Source organism: Orbicella faveolata, unplaced genomic scaffold (genome assembly GCF_042242905.1).
Source record: "Orbicella faveolata isolate gen_17 unplaced genomic scaffold, um_ofav_v1 contig_14, whole genome shotgun sequence".
Classification (NCBI taxonomy): domain Eukaryota; kingdom Metazoa; phylum Cnidaria; class Anthozoa; order Scleractinia; family Merulinidae; genus Orbicella; species Orbicella faveolata.
This window is the reverse complement of record NW_028301541.1, coordinates 13,628,922-13,649,445: the sequence shown is the minus strand read 5'-3', so window position 1 is coordinate 13,649,445 and position 20,524 is coordinate 13,628,922. Positions and strand designations below refer to the sequence as shown.

The 20,524-nt window shown below is 38.2% G+C and overlaps 1 protein-coding gene across 1 annotated transcript in view; it reads right to left on the bottom strand.

Moving 5' to 3' along the window:
* Positions 1-5,990: 5,990 nt before the first annotated feature.
* LOC110046791 (AP-3 complex subunit delta-1-like) overlaps positions 5,991-20,524 on the bottom strand; it is a 37,139-nt gene continuing 22,605 nt past the window's right edge. The window contains exons 27-46 of the mRNA XM_089286694.1: positions 20,251-20,307; positions 18,201-18,289; positions 17,857-17,951; positions 17,102-17,189; positions 16,578-16,646; positions 15,627-15,705; positions 15,049-15,215; positions 14,387-14,440; positions 13,923-14,009; positions 13,284-13,481; positions 12,771-12,821; positions 12,434-12,495; positions 11,619-11,694; positions 11,253-11,304; positions 10,721-10,809; positions 10,411-10,496; positions 9,825-9,882; positions 8,470-8,539; positions 6,977-7,062; positions 5,991-6,797 (exon numbers count right to left, since the gene is read on the bottom strand). Coding sequence (XP_089142820.1) covers positions 6,702-6,797; positions 6,977-7,062; positions 8,470-8,539; positions 9,825-9,882; positions 10,411-10,496; positions 10,721-10,809; positions 11,253-11,304; positions 11,619-11,694; positions 12,434-12,495; positions 12,771-12,821; positions 13,284-13,481; positions 13,923-14,009; positions 14,387-14,440; positions 15,049-15,215; positions 15,627-15,705; positions 16,578-16,646; positions 17,102-17,189; positions 17,857-17,951; positions 18,201-18,289; positions 20,251-20,307 — 1,709 coding nt within the window. The 3' untranslated portion in view covers positions 5,991-6,701. The remainder of the gene's footprint in view (positions 6,798-6,976; positions 7,063-8,469; positions 8,540-9,824; positions 9,883-10,410; positions 10,497-10,720; positions 10,810-11,252; positions 11,305-11,618; positions 11,695-12,433; positions 12,496-12,770; positions 12,822-13,283; positions 13,482-13,922; positions 14,010-14,386; positions 14,441-15,048; positions 15,216-15,626; positions 15,706-16,577; positions 16,647-17,101; positions 17,190-17,856; positions 17,952-18,200; positions 18,290-20,250; positions 20,308-20,524) is intronic.

Sequence of the window (20,524 nt, the reverse complement as noted above, 5' to 3'; positions counted from 1 at the left end):
GAAAAATAAAATATAACCTTTATTTACCCTCGGCAATGTTTATAGCAAAAGTGCTAGTGGGGCCGAGCAAACAAATGAAACAAATAATTCAAATTGAACAGCAGTTTCAATTGAGGCAGTTTCATTTGTGTATAGAGATAACAAATAAAGGCAAACATGCGGGCAGTTTGAACTTTTGTCGATTTTTAAAGCACGAGCTAGAATTAACGATTAAAGTTCTTTCGCTTCTAACAATTTTAGCAATTTTTCACTTACAATTCCGACAGACCAGAGTAGAGACCCTTAGCAAGGACCAGGGAGGCGTGATTGCGAAACTCGCGCTTATTGGCTCCGGATGCAAGATATTCAGTTTTATCAATTTTATTTTTATCTCCTTCTCTTGATCCAAAGGTCCAGGTTTAGGGCTAGGGCTCGTCCTCCTCACGTGTTGGAAGGATAACTTAAAAGGAAGGACGTGTGTTGGAAAGACAACTTAACTTAAATGTGTGCCAGCGAAAAAGAATGAGTTTGAACTCTTTGAAGACGTCGCTGCATTGCAGAAACTATAAATTAGCTGGTGTTTGGCTGCTCGAAAACAAAACAAAACTATATTCCCTGCTACGTGATACTCGCTGGCTACACAGCCGTTGTCGTTTTTTTTTTTTTTTTTAATAACCTCAAGTTTCAATTTGTATTGATCTATTCAAACGCTTTGTTAGACCGACATCACGAGCTCACTTTGAAAGTTTGAATTTCGTGCAGAGTGACATGTTCAGTCGCGGAGGATTGGTGACTAACTGCATCTCCCTGTTTACTCAAACGGCCAAGACCGCCAAACGCACGTTTTCTCCAAGACTAATATTTTGTCCTGTTCATTTTAAACTTGCTTCCGTGCGCACTCTTACAATCGGCATTCGAAACAAAAACTCGCATTGTCAGTTTAGAGTAAAAACCTTACTCGTGACCCATAAAAGAACGTATAATATTCATAAAAATGTGGCAGCTTTTCGACAACGTTTCTGATTGACCTTTCATTAGATACCTTATTATTCCAACTCAAAATAAGCTAAGATAACTAGAACTTGATTCTTAAAACGTGCCGGTGACAAGTTTTCGTATCCAGTGTTATGACGTCACTGTAACAATAAGTGACGAGCTTTACTTCTTTGAAGTATCCACTTAATCACGATTGTTTTTATCTGAAGGTAATTTTTCACCAATTTGCTCGATCTAGCAGGCTAAAATATTATCCTGGGTGCCAGATTATTTTTTTTACTTTCTCGCGAGGAACGTTGAACCGGCTGAAGCCAGGATAAGCAGCTTCTCCCAGCTCTCAGATCGCGACCTCGCTGCTTGAACAAAAGCTCTCTGGGATCAAGGGTTGACTGATATTGCAGTTGATCACAGTCACGTAAACTAATCACTGTCAAATCAATTTGAATAAAACAACACTGGAAAAAACGTGACTTTGTCGACGTGCGCGTGAAAGCGATCAGAGCAATGTTTCTGAAAGATGCTGCGGAATGACCTGAAAATTTAGTCAGGGAGTTTAGTAGTGATATAATGGGCCACTTTATACACTTATTGTTGTTTTCGACGACATCGTTAGCATTAGTGGGTAACTCGTGGTTTTTTTTGGCCTCGAACCAGTCTTGACTCATGCATAGTGGCAGCAGCAAAGTAAACAAAGCCGGTTGTAAAGCTCCACCTCTAATTACTTCAATTTCGATTCCAAAAGCAGAAACTTGAATTATACATTTTGCCTCGACCGATATTAAAAATGATTTTTTTCTCTCCTTCTTTCGCTTCTATTGATTTGAATTTTTAAGTGCATTTTAAATTTTATTCACATAGAATTAATTTTATTGTATTTTATTGTTGTTTTGTTACATATTTCACTGAAAAGCCCCTTGGGGACGTGGAATAAACGTATGTATGCGTGTATGTATGTATGTGATCTAGTAACGCAACTATCTTAAAGACTGGCTTCATTCCCCTAATCTTAAACGAATTTCACGAGGTTTATTTTCTGTCTGTTTGAATGGTTTAAAACTGTTTATCAGAATTAACCGTGTTTTCCTTCAATTGTTCATTCAGCAGTGGACGAAAGTACCAAAAAACAAAGGATCCCAAAAACTTGAGGCCCTATACCTATTAGGGGGTTCTGAGTCCCGTCAATTTTTGGCCTAAATATCCCGTATTCCGTTAATTCCAATTCCAAAAATTATCAATTTTCCTACTCGATATCCCGGGATATCTATTCTAAATATCCCCTATCCCATCCCCCCCCCCCCCAATGTCCTGTATTCCGTGGATTCCCGTACCCCGAAAACCCCTCAAAGGATTAGCTTGGGCGTTGGCTATGGATAACATATTGAGTACTTCTTGCATCATAACCAGTCTTTATTTTTTGTCTGTTGTTAAACAAAGCACATGCTTTTAGTTTAAAACGGGAGATTATGATCTTGCTTAAAATAATTTTATTTTGGACGTTTAGCTGATGGCATGCAAGCACGGTCAAAAGTAACCCTGCAGGCAACAAAATAGATGATATGGTTTAAGTAATTTCGTACCAACACAAAAATAACCTTCACCTCAGCTTGTGAAGAAACCGAGGAAGAAACCCATTTCCACGAAATTATGTTTACAAATCCAAACAACAAAATTAAATTTAATACCAAATATTGCTTTTACTTCACTAAGGTCGTAACTTAAATAAGGGAAGTTATTTTCAAAGTATCACGAACCATTCGGTGATTTAGTTTCCGGTTTTCATCAAAATTCTGGTGGTGTCATTTGTTTAGTGGAATACAATTCCTGGTGCTATGAGTCTGCTCCAAATGGGCGTGTAGGTTAGTTTTGTTTATATTTTACATTGTTGGTCAAAATAAACCGCTTATGCACCTAAGCGTTTGCTTTAAAAGAAATTATACCAAAGCCTTGCGTGCTGATATGCAAAATATCGAGGAAATATCAGCGGCAATCAGAGTCACATGGAAAAACAAACACAATGCGGATCAAAACCGAATCAGTATTGAAAGTCTATAAAGAAAGGTAAATATATCAGTAAAACACAACAAGTGCCTTGTAACCATTTAATTACTCTTGGTCTTAAAAGCAAGGTTTTTCCCGAAAAATATTGGAATGCTTCAAGTCCGCATAAGCCAAATTGAAATGTCTAGCTGAAGGGGTTTGGAAAAATCCTTATTTCTGAGGACCGCACGAAATTTGGTATAGAGTAAGGACTAAGAAATGTGGGAGTACGTGATGCTTTAAATGAGCTGCAAACAACATTTAATAGTGTCACAGAGCGGTCCAGCAGGTTTTTACAGTTTTAATTTTGATTGTTTTTTTAAACATTCTTTGTATGCTCCGACATCGCGAGTCACGTTTTACATTTTGAATTTCGTGCAACGGAACATGATTTTTCGTAGAGGATTGGAGCCCAGCCGGCGAATAAAGGGAATTAAGCATGGTGGAAAAAGTTAAGTGTGAGACAAACAACCTCTCGTGGAAACCGAACGACTTTGAAACAAGAAATATCTTGCAAATAATTACACGCGTGTAGATAGACTTACCTTCTTTTCGAAAGCATAAAATCCATTCATGACCACTGAACCTGGGTAACTTAGTTGTGACAAGCATGAACCAGGAATGTTGAGGCAGTTTATAGTCGGTGCCATGTCACATGTGAACCGTTTTGACACCTTTTATCACGGAAGTCTTAATCCACTGTCCATTGGATATCTTCCCTCCAGGAAATATGGCTTTAGCCAAGCACCCGTATGTTTAAAATACCATTCTGTAATGTTTGTTTGGGTGACAAAATTAAATAAAGTTCAAATTTCATGACTTTTAATACTCGGTGAAAAAGCGTGTTTCTATTTACATAAGGAACAATGACTGATCAGCTGCAATTCAAAACAGTTTACCTGTATTTTTCATGAACTGTAAGTTGCTTTTCACCGATTGGTTCCAGAGCCATATTATTTTCGTGTGGAACTTGCGATAAATTTTCGTATAGAATTCCTTGACGTCAGTTTTAACAATAGGGGTAGAAAGTGAACTTGGTGAAATTCTCTCTCCCACCTGCACATCAAAAAACCACTAGTAACCACGTGACTTTGTTTATTCAGTCAATATACACGAAATTTATTTTCCACAATATAATTCTTATCTCCAGCTAACAAACACCAGCATGTCTTTACCCTACAAATTTTTTTTTTTGGCCAGGAATTAAAATCAAAACACGCAATATTTATCTTGCAATGATTTTCTCGCCTCGGACAAGTTGTATTGTCCGTTTACAAAACCGCAGAGCCTATTTTCAACGCTAGAGCGTCGGTTGGAACAATAACAATGGAAAATGGACAACCAACCAAATTAACATACAGCCAGTCTGTTAACATCTCAGCAGAAACACAAGGCAGCCAATCATAGACTTTGTACTATGTGAAAGTCATTATTCAGTGTTACGCGTGGGTTTGGCTTTATAGGAAGGCTCTCTCGGATGATGACAATAATTATTATACATTGAACTCAATATCTCTTTTCTGATTAGCCGAAAGCGTACAGTGAATTTTCGAAATCAGCGCCTGTGACGTCATAACTGCAGATTATACAATAATCAAGTCAAGGACACTCAAGGTCACGGTAATCATGTCATGTTTGACTGCGGTTCATGATTTCTAAGGGTAATCATGTCAAGTTTGCGCGCTTTGTGTTGCTTACCGTCAGTAAAGAAGCAAAAACATGACTTCCATTTTTTTCCGTTTTCAAGGTCTCGACCTCGACCTTGATTATTCTCCCAGGGTGCCCAATCGATAAAAATCGATCATCGGAAGGCAATCGATATGCTCAATATAATCGATGATAATTAATCGATTATTATCGATTGCCTCAAATAATCGGTGAAAATCGATACTCACAATTCAAATCCTCGTAATTGCTATCGATTATATCGGTTGTCATCGATTGTCATCGGCAAGTCTATGAAGGGGTTCAAGAAGTTATATTTTATCTTGATGACAGAAAGGAAAGAAAACTGATTATCGTAATGGATATTTTTTTCATTTTTGATTTGTTTCCGAGTTTCTTGGATGCGTTTATAATGGGCTTCATGTGTAACTTGTTATTGTCTTTAATGTGTGAGTTGGTTTTGTCGAGGCGCTTGTGTATGTGATTGTTAAGGCACATGAATTGAATCTGCCTTTCAGTAGCTCACGCAAAAGTTTTCACCATTAACTTTAGTAATATCCGGTGGCTTTATGAATAGCTAAGCAAATCACACAATAAACGTGTATCGTCGTTGTTGTTAAGAAGTTAAATAGTTCATTAACCGTGCGATGCTACTTTCATACGGGGTTAATTAAAAAACGTGAATATAATGAGAAGGTCAACAAAGCAACTAAGATGGGCTCCAACAATTAAAACTTTTCTTTGAATTCCTTTCTTTTATCGTGAACAAAGCAAATTTCTTGTCCATTTTGATTTTCGCTGAAATTGAAATGAAAGAAGAGAAATCGATAAAATTGATGAAACTCGATGAAAATCGATAGTCACAACTTTCTTGTTCATCCATTTTCATCGATTTCCGATATTAATCTATTAATTATTATCGATTATATTGATTGATATTGATTATATCGATTATCGGTTTTCACTAATTGGGCACGCCGGTTTATTCTGGATATCATAAAAACCTTGTCCAATAATTGTTTACAAGCTAGCAGAGGAACGAAAATTTTGCTTTACATATTCGATCGTTTTGCACTATTCTATTAACATTAACATTGGCTCAATTCAACTGGACTATTTTAAGTATTTGACTGAAAAACCAATGCTGAATAGAGAATGAAAAATAGGAAGCTAAATATCCATTGTTTGAGACAATCAACAGACTTCCGATCAGCTGCACTAGTAACCAGGCCTACGGTCAACGCAGTCAAAATGACGCTGGCACAAATGACGGCGATTCGTTAGTTGTCTAAGCAACGAAACACAACCAGAACTCTGTTGAAACGGACCGAGGTCAAGTTTATTTTCTAGCTATTTATTGAGGATTTAATTTCAAATCCAGTTCCTACCTGAAAACACTTTTAACACAAACGTAGATCATTAGAGTCGATCGTTTAATTAGGCTGCTACACGGGGGGACTGGGAAGGCCTTGTCCCTATATCACTTGAAGGGCTTCCATCCGACATCATTTCGACTGTGAAAATATATTGATGAATGGCCAACAAGATGGACATGCGTATTCTAGGATTGGGGACAGAGCGAGGAGATATTCTATCGATACGACCATACAATTATCTGCAGAGCACCGAGCACCCTCCCCACCCCCCCCCCCCCCCCTCCCACACTAGTTTCTGTTCCATATGGTAGTTACTCTCAAAGGCCTCGGAATGCGCACAGCATTTAATTTTTTTTTTATCTTGCACGCAACTATTGCCCTGTAAAGAACGCAATGACCCTCTTGGCACGGGTCTACTGTTTCAGATATCTATGTGTAAGTACAAACTCTCCCTGACAATTGTTAAAAATTCACATTGAAATTAGTTAATTATTTTGTCCCCTGATATCACAGTTAAAATGTTAATCTCTTCTGTAGCCCAGTCGCCTTCTTCCTTATACTCGGGCTTTCTGTACCGTGAACGGCCTGGTGATTCACTCTGATTTCGATTTTCATTCCAACTTGTCGATTTATAGATGGTCTTCAGTGTCATGGCGGCGTTAGTAGAAGTGATTTCATTTCTTCAAGCACACTCGATACAAGAGAGAAGTCTGTACTTTTACCATCTACAGACACCGAGTGATCCTGTGAAAAACAAAAGAACATCTTCCTGATAAAAAACTGCTTTTCCCCCACAATATCAAAAATATCAAGGAAGCAATTGATGAGATTTAAGAAAATCATCAACCTCATGATTGCTGAGTCAGAAAGATAGCGTGACGCCCCCAAAAGGGATTGCATTAAACAATAAAACATTAACTTACCGGTAGCTGTTTTACAAGCACACAGAGATGATGTCCTTGAATTGAACTGGCGTATAAGGACGCACTGTTATCGACTTGTTCTACGACTAGAAAAAGGAAAGCAAAGTAATATATTACAGTAAGGTGAATGCACTTGCTTGCCAATCCCCCTTGAATTGAGCGCGCGGCTAAATAATGAGAACTGGGAACTAGGCCTGGGTTTCATTTAAGACAATTCGAAGAACGAATTTCAGTTGATTTCGTTCTTCCAAGAAGTTCTTGAAAGTCAAACGAAACGTAAACCAGAGGAAACATCTGCAGCTTAAATGGAATTCGAACACAAGTCTAGTCAAAACAAAACAAGATGAATAGCATTCCAACAACATCTGCCCGCAATTCGGGTTGTTTTTCAGTCCTATTTTAGTTTATTTTTTACCACAGCACCAACATACCAATATAACGCACGAATAATTAAACAATACGATAGCCAACCTGGTCCAACATAGTGAATGCTTGCAGAGACAAAACATGACATCTGTACTGGAAGCCTTCCAAAATTTATCACGAGGCACTTGAGACAATTTCCTTTCATACGATCCGTTAAGCGGATATTTAGAAAATCAGGTTACAACACACAATTAAATAAAAAGGAAAGATCATTATACGCCTTTGTTTGGTCAGAAGAATGCACAACCAAGAGAAATCATGACTGTATTGGCGGAAGTAACAATTTTTGTTTGGTTTATTTTTGGTGAATTGAACGAATAACCTGTGCCAACTTGAGATTAGTAAAATTTGAAGCAAAAATCGATATCATTGTAATATAATGACATGATCATAACTTCTGAGTCGAATATCTATGTTTTTCCAGCTTTCTTTATCCAATTAACATTTGTTAAAGTTTATATAAATATAGTTCCTAACTAATCTACCAATTAACATACCCTTACAAATTGTCCGACAATATTGTGCACTCGACAGGCGTCCTGATGTCTGGTTTGAAGTAAACACTCGTTATATTGCAATGATATTGATTTTTGCTGCAAATGTTACTAATTTCAAGTTGATTGCTACGCTAAGTCAAACAGGATCACAGCTGGAGACCTTCCGACACTCTCAAAAGATACGATCTGCACCATCATATGATGGCAGACAGTTTGTCTCCTGATAAACCGATTTACAGTAAATTGCGATACGAGAAAAAAGTGTTACAATGGAGCATAGCGGAATTTACTCTCGCCTCCTCGAGGCGTGGGCGTGTCGAAACGCAACGCAACGCCAACAAATTTCATCGTCCCTAAGCGCATTTGCAGAGGAGTTTACCGAACTCGTTACTCGTATGGTTTAAGGATAAAGATTTTTACCAGTGGATTGGGCCAAAGTTTCACTGTCAACAGGTAAAAGCGGGGTTCTGAAAAGAGAGCGGAGGAAGAGCGACACGCGAGACACGCGTTGAATGTGCGCGCGTGGTCGGGGAAGAGGATACAGACAATTACAGTATAGATGTTGTTTACCTGCAAAATGTAACAGGACACAAATCCTGGTGATAATTGATCTAAACCCTGTTGTTTCTGGAGTTGTGACCTGCAAACAAAAAATATCAGCTTGAGAGGGAATTAACAGTTCAGTCGCATAACCTGTGCTACATCCGCCCTCCCCGAAAAAATATCAGCGGCAACGCACAGACGCTCTCTCTGATTTTTTTTCTTTCCGGGAGGGCGGCGGTAACACAGGTTAACAGTCGTATGGCGGTGAACTGAATTAACAAGATTCTCTTGGTGCCAATATAAAAATTCTCCATACAGTTCTTACAGAAGGGATGAGAAGAATCTGTCCTTATCAAGCAAGAAGCGCAAGAGCTAAGAATCAAATCATGATTACGTATTGTATTTTGTTCACAATAACTGACGTTAAGTACAAGCATTGAGCACAAGAGAAACAAGAAAACCCGTCGTAACTTTTATCAGCTAATGGCTTTTATTAACGATATCTGCTTGCCCGTTAACCCTCAAGGGTCTTTCACCGAGAAGAGAACAGAGAACAGCATGGGAGAAAACAAGGCGGTGCGAGAACAGCAACTACTTTAACCGTCATTTTTGCTTTCCAGTCGAGATTCTTGCGCTGGTGTAATGATTTGTTCACTTAAAATATAATAAAAATTTTCTCTGCATGACAAAACCAAAACAATACTAGTGTACAGTCGGTCACCAAAGTTAAGAATTTGCGGAAACTGCTAATCCCCCGACACAAGCAACATGGCGCCAGGGTATTTCCCCGGGTAACATCGACCGGAATAGATACCAGAAAATCGGAAGGATGAGGTAGGTACAAAAAATATAGGAAATGATGCAAGAAAACAATTCCATTGCAGATAATAACGCTTGAAGTTCAGAGTATGGTTTCATCCAACACCCACGAAATTGAATACTGAACACGATTTGAAATCATGTGATACAAAAACGATAATAAGCACCGCCTTTCTATAAAGATAAAGGAATTCAATTCGATTACAAAAAAAAATTGAATCCCAACTCCGGAGACAAAAATGTGCCTAAGCCAACCTTGGTTTGAGTCTTGCCGAGTTGGATCCGCGTAATTTAAAGAAAAGACGCAAAACGTTGCAAATTGCTAAGATAAATGATAATCACTTAAATTCCAACACTATAACGAGAAAAGAATGTGGGTTTTCATTTAGTTACCACAGTGTAATCTTAGGACGCACTGCACACCGGTCCAAAGGTTGTGCCATTACCCAGGCCTTTTTGCTTCTAGCTTTGTAGAATTCCCCAGTTCCTCGCGGTTTTAACATCTTAAATATCCTCCATGCAATGGTGGTCAGACGACATATCAACAAGTAAACAAAACTTACCTTTACTGAACTCTTGTTAGCTAACGTTCCACTTCCTAGAAGATTAGCGAAGTCCGTGCTGTACAAACCCAATAGAAAATTACGTATACATAAGTATAGCACAACGAAAAATTTCAAAAAACACAAGTAAGGTGCAATATCAATAGATTTAAGACTAAAACACTAACATGGTTGCCACAGGCATCACTTTTCAAAATTCCCTGACTTTTCCCTGATAAAAAATACAATTTCCCTGACCAAAAAAATACAACATGCTAGATCTACTAGCGACTCAACTTACAGCCGTACTTTCTACTCGTTCATTAAGACGAATAAGTTTTCAATAAATTTTCCTTCTTCATTAAGGAAAAATATCGTTGAGATCAGAGTGACCACAAATATTTCTTCAAGCCTTCGATGGTATTAAATCAGCTGTGTTCAATTATTTCAATTTTCTTTCGCTTTTCTTCAAAATGCCAATTTTCTCTGACTCACTATAAAATTCCCTGATTTTTCCCTGACCTCGAAGAATTTTTTTCCCTGACCATTTCCTGACCTGGGGCAACCCTGGCTAACAAAATAACCAAATCAATTGATGCATCCATACCTCGACAGTGGAGTGGCGATCAGAAAAGACGAACACGGTAAAAAGACAGAAAAATCCATCTTTTCACTCGTTGAGCCTTCGTCATCCTACAATAAAAAGGACAGGATAAAAAAAGAAAATGAAATAACAAAGTGATACGTTTAGGTCGTACTACAACCTTTCGGTGAAAACACTTCATACAGGAATTTCAAAGTTTGAATCAAAAACTCTACCAGGGGTACCCTACAAGGGACTAGTCTCTCTAACCCCCTCCCTCTCCTCCACCGCGGAACAGAAATAACTGAAAATAATAAAAAGGAACAAAGTATACCTTGATGACATAAGTTAATGTGCCTCGTAGCTTCTGAGCCATGACTATACTCTCCACATTGAAAGCAAACTGCCCTTCATTTGAAGATCCTGTCAGAATATCAAACATGAGTTCAGTTTATACACTTACTTGATTAAACATGTAAATAAACACAATAGTGCGGTCCTTGTTTGCGACAAATGAGTTTGATTTCTTTTTCAGCACTAAGTAAGGGCATTTGGTTCCTTTTGGCACAAAAACATAGCTTCTGTGTTATAAAGTAAATGCAGAAAATGTGGGACGAACACACTGAAAACTGAACGAGATGATGTCAACAAAGGACAGTAAAAATAAATCTGGTTTCAATATTTGTAAAGGGAGAAGAAATGGAAAGGATGAAAAGTTCCCTGTGCCGTTTTACATGCGAGCCTGCTGCGAACAGTAAGTCAATATCTCAAATTAATTCATGCCAATAAATAACATGTTGATATCCCTCAAACACAAAAGCTCCGTGTATGGTTGTTACACACTAAGGGGCTTAGTGACCACTCACCTGGCAGAAGATGGAAAGGGACTGGGACACTATCATGTGACGAAGAACCGATCTGTAGACAGAACAGGATGATGTTGGTCATCAGAAAACCAGAGAAAGGCTATTTTGGGGACTACTTCAGTAGAGAAGTTAACATAAAACTAAACTAACGTAACAACGATTACTTTTCCGGAAACCTATTCCTCATTCAAACAACGTTTACAAATCCTGTCTTAGCACGAGTTTGAGAAGCTCAAAACTGTTCTATCTCGATCATTTCAAGCCCAGCAATGATAGTCTATACACATTTATTTTAAAGGGCATTCAATGGTCTCCTCGGTAGTGGTTTAAATTGTTTCTGTAAAGTCTATTATTGGCAATACTCACCGGTCGTACTAATTTAGTATTGAGAGAATCTAACACGTTAAACTCCAGGGACTTGATATGACGATCCGTCAAATTACTGTGAGATAAATTATCAAGACAAATATCAAGACAGGGAAAAGCAAAGAAATCGAAACAAACTATGGAATGAGCACAAAACTTCAGAGTGGTTTTAATTGTCTGCTGAACGCTATTGTACGTTAATTGAGTTCTGTAATGACGTGTGTAATGAGGGCAATTTCAAACTTATGCAACGCTTTCGAGTGATATACCATGGAGTATCCCACAAGTCACTTGTATTTTCTCGGTATACATGCATGAGCCTTTAGATGAGTCTGCATACCAAGAAAATACAAGTGACAAGTGGGATATTTCATGGTATACCACAAGAGAATGTTGCATAACTATTTTACACCATGCAGTAGAACATACAATGGCCAACACAGTCAATGCGACATATGCATGACACTTGATGGAAAGGATGGATGTAATACCATCGAATATACAAGGGCTTTCCTGTATTCTGATTCTTGGCTGTATTTTGTATAGCATGGTATTTATGTCAAGTATTAAACTATCACTGCAAAAACAACAACAATCCGACAACAATTCATATACATCGAACAATCTTCAACCACAATTATTTGCTCTGAGAGTCAAAAACGAAACACTGCAAACGGTCAACCTGAAATAATTGACCTCATCAGGTAGGGTCCCATTAAGTCTTACAGTTAAACAAGCTGCTCAGGAGAAGAGAGTAGAGGACAAGATGAACTTTACACTACGCTGTTAAAATTGATAAATAAAACAGTACTGACCTGAAAATAATGGAAACTACCACTTGATTTCTATGTTGAGAAGTCACTCTTGTCTCGTACATCTGAAACAAAAATAAACCCTTTAACTACCAATATCAAAATATCTATTCTTCTGGCCGAATGTCTCACATTTCTTTCAATGTTAGTTCTGAGAATTTGCTGATAGATCAAGATGACATCAAAATCTTCCATTAACTAGCTTCATAGGCCCGTAATGCACGCAGAGGGTTAGGCAATTTATAGATCGTATTCTTTGTTCTTATCACCGGTCTGCTCAACATTGTAATAACATAAAGGGAAATTAGAAGTTCATCACAGGTAAAAGTTAGTTCCTTACCAGTCTAACAGAACTGCTTTCTGACAGAACTTTGTATGTTGTGATGATCGGCTGTAAAAGAAGGGACGATGATGATAGAGAAAAATAAAGTTACACAAAAAAGACGACAACAAAAAGTTTACTCCGCCTAACTGGCTGAGAGCAAGTCAACTTATCCTTAACTTTTAAATTTGCACTGCACTGCAAATCAATACAGGTGCATTGGTAATTTTCTCAGTCATAGAATAAATGAGCAATCGTATGAAAGCTCAAACAATTAAGGATTCACACTACTCTTGATTTTTGACTATTCTTTCAAATTGCACTCACCTAAAGGCTCATGTAAGTTTCAAATATCACTTGTAGTGTAAATCCTTCATTACACTCACATTCATACGATTACCAATACTTACTGTATATCGACATGTAAAAATACACAGGGTACATGCCCTATTCAAATTTCCCCTCCAATAATTGCCCCCCTTCCCCAAGGCAACAAGGGAAGCCCATTTGTTCTGTGATCTGTCAACAAACCTGTTTCGTCTCTTCCTTTAGCTCCATGATTGATGGCTCATCCGGTTTTTCCTGTTCAGCTGCTGGTATCTCCACTGGCTCAGACTTCTCAGTACTCTTGCTTTTTCTCTTCTCCTTTTTCCTTTCTTTTTCATGTTTCTCTTTTTTGTCTGATTTATCTTTGCGGTGTTTGCGTTTGGATTCTTTAGATTCAGTTTTCTAAGGGTACAAAAAACACTCTGAGTTGCTGCTCTGGGAACATTCCCGAGAAGGGGGTGGGGTGGGGTGGGGATGATAGAATTTATTTGAACTCAGGTGCATCGTTACAACATTCTCTATAGCATACAGCGGCACGATAACACATTCTCGCTTTCACCCTGACAATCAAATTAATTGTTTCTGGAAAAAGGAATAATTTTCTTCACGTTGCTAGGTTTACAAACCAAAGGTAAAAATCTCTGATTGTTGGAAGAAAATAGAAAAATTGTATGAAAAATTCAAGAGCAGTTTGGCAAAACTACAAAAAATAAAAAGTGTTATGATTGAGAAGATAACCACCTTTCCAAACCGGCTACCAGCAATGAAAAGCAGCTGTGTTGTTTGTGGGCTAGATGAGACTGAGTTAATGTGACAATTAATCTATACACTTGTAGAATGTACCTCAGATTGTTTGGCAAGTGTTTCTTCTGTTGCTGGTTTTTCTGCCGCTAAACTGTCGGGTGAAGGTGCACTGGGCTCTTCAGCAGGCTAGTAATCAATCAATCAATCAATCAATCAATCAATCAATCAATCAATCAATCAATCAATCAATCAATCAATCATTCAGTCAGTCAATCAATCAATCAATCCACCACTCAGTCAGTCAGTCAGTCAGTCAGTCAGTCAAACAGTTAGTCAAAATCAATCAATCAGTCAGTCAGTGAAACAAAGACCCACACAATTAATTCATCCATTCATTCCTTTACCTAATGTTTATCTGTTAATCAACAATTCAAAATAGTCACTCATTTAACTTGTTGACTAGGTTAATCATTTACACAACACAACTGAATTGCCATAAAAACTGTTCACTGTGTATCTGTTGGCCCGTCATAAAGCATAGACAACCACATAACATGGCTCACCTTAGGTGATGATTTCTTTTGTGGTGTAGGAGACAGCCAGAAATCCATATCATCCTAACAACAACATATAACCACTGAAGTGTTTTTAACATTGCTTAATATTTTGAACAAAAGGAAAAGGAGTGGGGTAGGTGAAAGCATGTAAAACGAGAAAAAAAAGCCTTCATTGAACTTCCAATCACGAAAGAACACAATTCAACGTAGTCGAGCATAATGTATGTCTTTTTCAAGAAGTTTACATCAATGAAACTCTGACTACTGCATAACCATCATATTTCTTCCCTAGTTCGGTGTATGGCAGGCAAGGAGGTGTTAACATTATTTTATTGAACGACACAAAAAGTTTTAGGTTTTGGGCCTGTGTAGAACATTATTGTTATCTGGTAGTTATTATCATTGTTGTGTTTTCTTGGGGAAGACACTTTATTTTCTCGCAAGTACAAATGAGCAATGAGCACCAGGGAATTGTTAAGGAAATCTGTCAAATAGTAGGGGGGGGGGGATGGGGGGATGGGGGGATGGGGAGGGGCGACTGTGATACTCTAGCATCCCATCCTGGGAGAATGGCAACACTCTTACACATGCCAAGTTTCAGAAACCAGAGTTCAATAAGCATAAGCTCTGTCAGCTACTTGGCCAATGTTCAGAATCATTCTTTGTACCTGTGGGTCACTTGGTTCATCTGCAGCTGGTTTAGAGTCTTCCTGTACTGTTATCACCTTTGAAGGAGTTTTTTGTTCACTATCCTCTTTCTCATCTTCTCTTGTTGGTGTTTCAGGATGGTCTACCTCTCCATTGAACATGAGATTATCCTCAACAGGCTCTGCAACTTGATTAAGACAAAAAAAAATGTTGGATTAAAAGAAGATTGGCAAGGCATCAAATGCAGAAGTGTGACGAGTACAGTGGAACTCCGTTCATCTGACCACCAAGGGGCCACAAAAATCTGTCCATATTAACAGGGGTGGCCACATTAGAGGGGTTCTTGAAATAAGAAAATGACAGACTGAGCTTTTGTTTGGGCCAGAATAAGGTGGCAGTAATAATGAGGAGGCCATATTAACAGGGTGGTCATGAGGTGGGGTTCCACTGTATTGAAACTGAAATAGCACAGTCTCCACTGTTCATGTTTGTCCTCAGAACTCTAAAATAGCCTCAATTGGTTAAGGAAAAGGTCTAAAGAAAACCTGGTTTCAAAGACTCTGGTTCTGTAATTTCAGTATTATAGTAGAATAGATACCTTCCTCCTTGTGGTGGTGATGCTTGTGTTTTGATTTCTTCTCCTTGTCATTTCTATCCTTTTTATGCTTGTGTTTACTCTGGGAAAATTATCATTAAAGTAAAGTAATTGTCCCACAGTAAGAATAATATATAGATTTAGCCAAGCCTAAAAGCAGAGCTCCTGGGCTGGGTTGTTCAAAACCTGATTAAACTAACCCAGGATAAATGAAAATTTTGATTTGACTTTTGTAACTTTGCAGTGAGATTTTCTGTTTATATTGTTTGGCCTTCTCTTTTAAGTTTGAATAACCTTAAAGTACACATATAACATAAGCGTGAAAAACATTTTTATACAAGAAAAATTTATACTTTGGTTAACTTTTGATCCCAGGTTAGCATTAACTGGCTTTCGAACAACCCGGTCCTGATTATAACAAGTTAACTTCAGTTGAGCTGCGATCCAATCAAGAACTCTAAACTTGAGCTCTAAGCTTGAGCCCGCCATATGGTGACGTGATACTGATCAGCAGATAACATGTTTTGACAGGTGTCAAATGACCATATCATGGATGTCCAATATCAAAAAAGTACACTATAAACCAAGGCTGCACGTCTCAGTCACCCTATCAGCTGGAGTATGGCCGCCATGTTGCGCGATGCCATCGTCGTCGTCGTCGTGTGTATGCACCTACAAGCAATACTGCTAGTGAGGATAGCCTTTTCTTCCCTATATGAGCATGGTGCTCTGCTTGGTGGCAGGTGCTCCACTATTATTGATATATAATGGAAGATCACATTGTGGTATACTATACATTGTAAAATTGCACCTCAAGGATTGGTTTGACCATTTTCAGTGAAGGCTTGGAAACTTAGGTATGATTACTCAAGATCTTGTAATTTAGGTAATTTAAATTTGTTTGCAATAACTAGTTATATAAAAATCAAATGAACCATCCACAAACAAGTTTACCTTTTTGCCTTCACTGTCCTTTCTATGTCTGTGCTTTTTATCCTTGCTGTGCTTTTTTGGCATGATATCCTGAAATTGATAAAAGATACAAATTAGTAAAATGGATCAGACAGGGATGGAATGAAATTAAGGTTTGTTTGGTTATGATTAATGGCTTATAGAATTATGTGCCATATATCTTGCCTAATTCCTGTATGGCTTTCTCCCAGGCCTCCACAGTCAATTGATTTTGGTGACGTATCCAAACAGCCCAGAGTACACACTTTTTGCCCCAGACCACATGACCAGAAATGATTGACTGCCGTGAAATATTGAGGCCTAGGAACTAGGCAACCATATATCAGCCTTGAAAATGGATAGACTGTGACAAGTACCTTCCATAACTAACTGAAACTAATCTGCTTTCCTTCAAACTTATTCAAAGTAGAATGGAGTAAACTATTATTTTATCGTCCACTTGTGGCAACTGAGGTGTAAAAGGAAGTAATAAAATTACTTTAAGAATTTCTTCCTGTGTAACCAACCTCAGTGTTTTCCTCATTATGTTTTAGCTGTGATTCTGTTACAACGCGGTGTTGACGAACAGGAAGAGTTTCATGTGCCTCCAGAGGTCTATAGTAAAAAAAACAATTAGTTAGTGGAACGTGCAAGCCGCAAGCCCACAATTAAAATCCTGGCTAAAAGACTGCTGAGAATAAAATACTTTGCTCAATAACACTTTATATCATATGTCGAATTATTCTATCATTCTGATTGGTCCTCACTTGTGACCTATTGGATGACAGATGTTTAGATGATGCCATTAACATTTTGTTTTTGTTTCTAAAGTTGTATTTTTATAAAACAGATAGATTCCATGTTGCCATGCATCTGTTCAGTAACAGATTACAGATGATGTCAAAATGTGGTAAGAACATCAGTGTTCAAAATGCTCGAGCATTACCTCCACTGCCACTTTTTTGTTCTTACCTCATTTTGACATCATCTATGATCAAATACTAAACAGACGCATGGCAAAATTGAACCTATTTGTTAACTAGAGAAATTATGCCCAAATTTTAATAGAAAAAAAAAAAAACAGACGTAAGCTTAACACCCACTCCATACATCTAGAGTATTATAACAAAGCCATTATCCCACATGACCAATCTAGTGAACAGAAAATAATTATTCTCTCCTTATAACCCATGTGGAGCACATGGGTTATAATATATGTCCTGATAAACAGGATATATAAGGCCACTTCGAAAAATTTAACAAAAATTAATTAATAATTTACTTGCTGAGGTCGACATTCAACAGTCTGTGTGGATCAGCTGTTGCATCGACTGGTTCATCTTTTTCTTTCTCATCATGATCTGACTCTTCAGCTCCCTGAGGATCAAAGGTTAGAGATCTCAGAAAACAAAATAATGGAGTGAGAGAACACATCTATGACAGATCTGACTGATCTGTGTGGAATATTAAAGTATACAGAATATTTCCTGTCACTCCAATCACTACCAAGAAAACTGGTGCATCTGCCTTGAGCTTATAAAAAGTGACTTACTCAGTACTGATAATGTTTCTCTAACTTTTAAACCCTCTCACTTTAAATTAACCAAATTGAATTTCAGTTCTCACCTCAGGCAATTCACCAGCTCCTGCTGGAAGAACCTCATATGAGATATCAAGGTCTGGTTCTTCTTCATCTGCTCTGCTTCCTTTACGACCTGACAGCAAACAGATAGTGTAGAAAAAGTCTGTTATAAGCCTGACAGCCTATCAGTGCTAAACCTCTGTTTTCTACAGTACTGGATGACTCCAAAAATTACTTTCACACCAAAAAGAAAAACAAACAAAAAAAAAAACAAGAGAAATTGTACAACAGAAATTAAAGCCTTGATCGATTTATTAATCCAGGCCCCTACTGTTGAGTCATACATTATCTGACTATGTACGCTCATTCTTGACCTTGGTGTATAAATAAACGAACAATTATTCTTGTCACAAGGTCTGAAAAATTTTGTAAACGAAGCTTTCGACTGTATCGCACAGTCTTCATCAGCAATTAAAGTGAGCTCACGTTGTCATGTGAATGCAAATTGTTTAATTGCGTGACAATAGCTGGTCAAAAATGGCGGGAAGATCATAGCACCCGTCTCTGTTCAGTGTTGGGCGTTGACGTCTGATATGGATGGCCTCCTTGATTTTCCTTTTGATATCTACCGACTCTTTATCAAGAATCTTGACTCCTTCCCAGTCAATCTCGTGGTTGGCCTGAGACTGGCGTTCCCGGATTGCAGATGTTGTTTGTTTGTTTCGCTTCTCCCGAGTTCTCGCTGTCTTGCCAATGTAATGCTCTCCGCAATCGTTGCATGTGATGTCGTATACCACGCCCGTCTTCTTTTCAGTTGGTGTCCTGTCTTTTGGAAGGACTAAGATGGACCTCAGCGTGTTGTAAGGCTTGTGGTATGTGTGGATGTCTTGTGCCCTGAAGACTCTACTAAGATGTTCTGAGAGTCCAGACACAAGGCAGGCCTACGGAGGTTGGTCTAGGTGTCTCCGAGGTGCTGTTCTCCTGACTTGTGGGGCTGGGTCGAGAAGGGACTTTAAACATCCAGCGTTTGTAACCATTTGCGAGTAGAGCATTCTGGATGTGCCGTACTTCCTTTGCCTTATCTTCCTCCTCGCTAACAAGGTGTTCTGCTCTGTGTAGGAGGGTCTTCACAACTGAATGTTTATGATGTAGATGATGGTTGGAGGTTTCCTATACACAGTTGTTTTTGTGCTCCCATCCTCATTTACATGGACACACATGTCAAGGAAGGGTAGTTTACTGTCTTCCTCTTGCTCGCTGGTAAACTTTATGTGAGGGTTAACGCTGTTGATCTGTTGGGTAACACTATCAATGTTGGCAGCGTGCATTTTAGTGAAAGTGTCATCCACATAATCCCTTCTCGACACAGTCGAAAGCAGCTGTGATACAGTTGTGTAGTTGCGATACAGTCGAAAGCTTCGTTTACAAAATTTTTCAGACCTTGTGACAAGAATAATTGTTCATTTATACATTACCTGTTTGACAGTATGTTCACAGATAAAAAAAGAGATATAAAGTTTTTGATCAACCTTGAGAATTTAAGGAGGTCACTCCAAAAAGCTTACTTTTTTGTCTCCACCTATAGCCAGTAAACATTGGGTTTTCCACTCACCAAAGTTTCAGCTTCTAAAGTGCCTGCTATCCTGAAGAAATTTGTCTTGAAAGAAGCCCAAAATTCGACTCTGGAGGCCGCCAATTTGAAACTGTACTTGGCAGCCAGGCCATGTTTATGTGACATCATTCTATTCAACTCACAATTGGTCAGCAAAATGTTTTTTTTCCAAGCGATTAACAATAACACAGCTAAAGGGCAGCCATAGAAGCCACAGACAAAATGCCTTGGATAGAAAAACGTCACGAAAATGTGGCCTGGCTGCTGAGTACTGTTCAAAATGGGCCTCTTTGGAGACGAATTTCATAAGGAAAACCTGCACTAAAGAGGCTGAAACTTCGGTGAGTACCTAAGCGTAGTGCAAGATTTTTATTTGCATCGACAAAAAAAGCGTTTTCTGGAGGGATCTTCTCCTTTAATGAATGAGAAGAAAAGCATGGAAAGAAAACTTAATGTTCAGTACCAAATCTGAAAACTCTCACCTTTCTTCTTTCTTCTCTTCATCTTTCTGGATGTATATTTTTTGTCCAGTGACACACCTAAAGATCAATCTTACGTCAGTTAAAGCACAAAGAACAAGTTCAGAATTAGAAAGGAAGATAAGAACCTCAGCTTTGTGTTTCCTAAGTAGGATTAATAACCTTAAATGCAATTTCTACCAAAATTGAGTAAACTGAAGAGATGATAGACGTAAGGTGTAATTTTAATTTAATTTAATCATCATTGTGTCATCGATTCCTTTAGTCCCCACAGAGA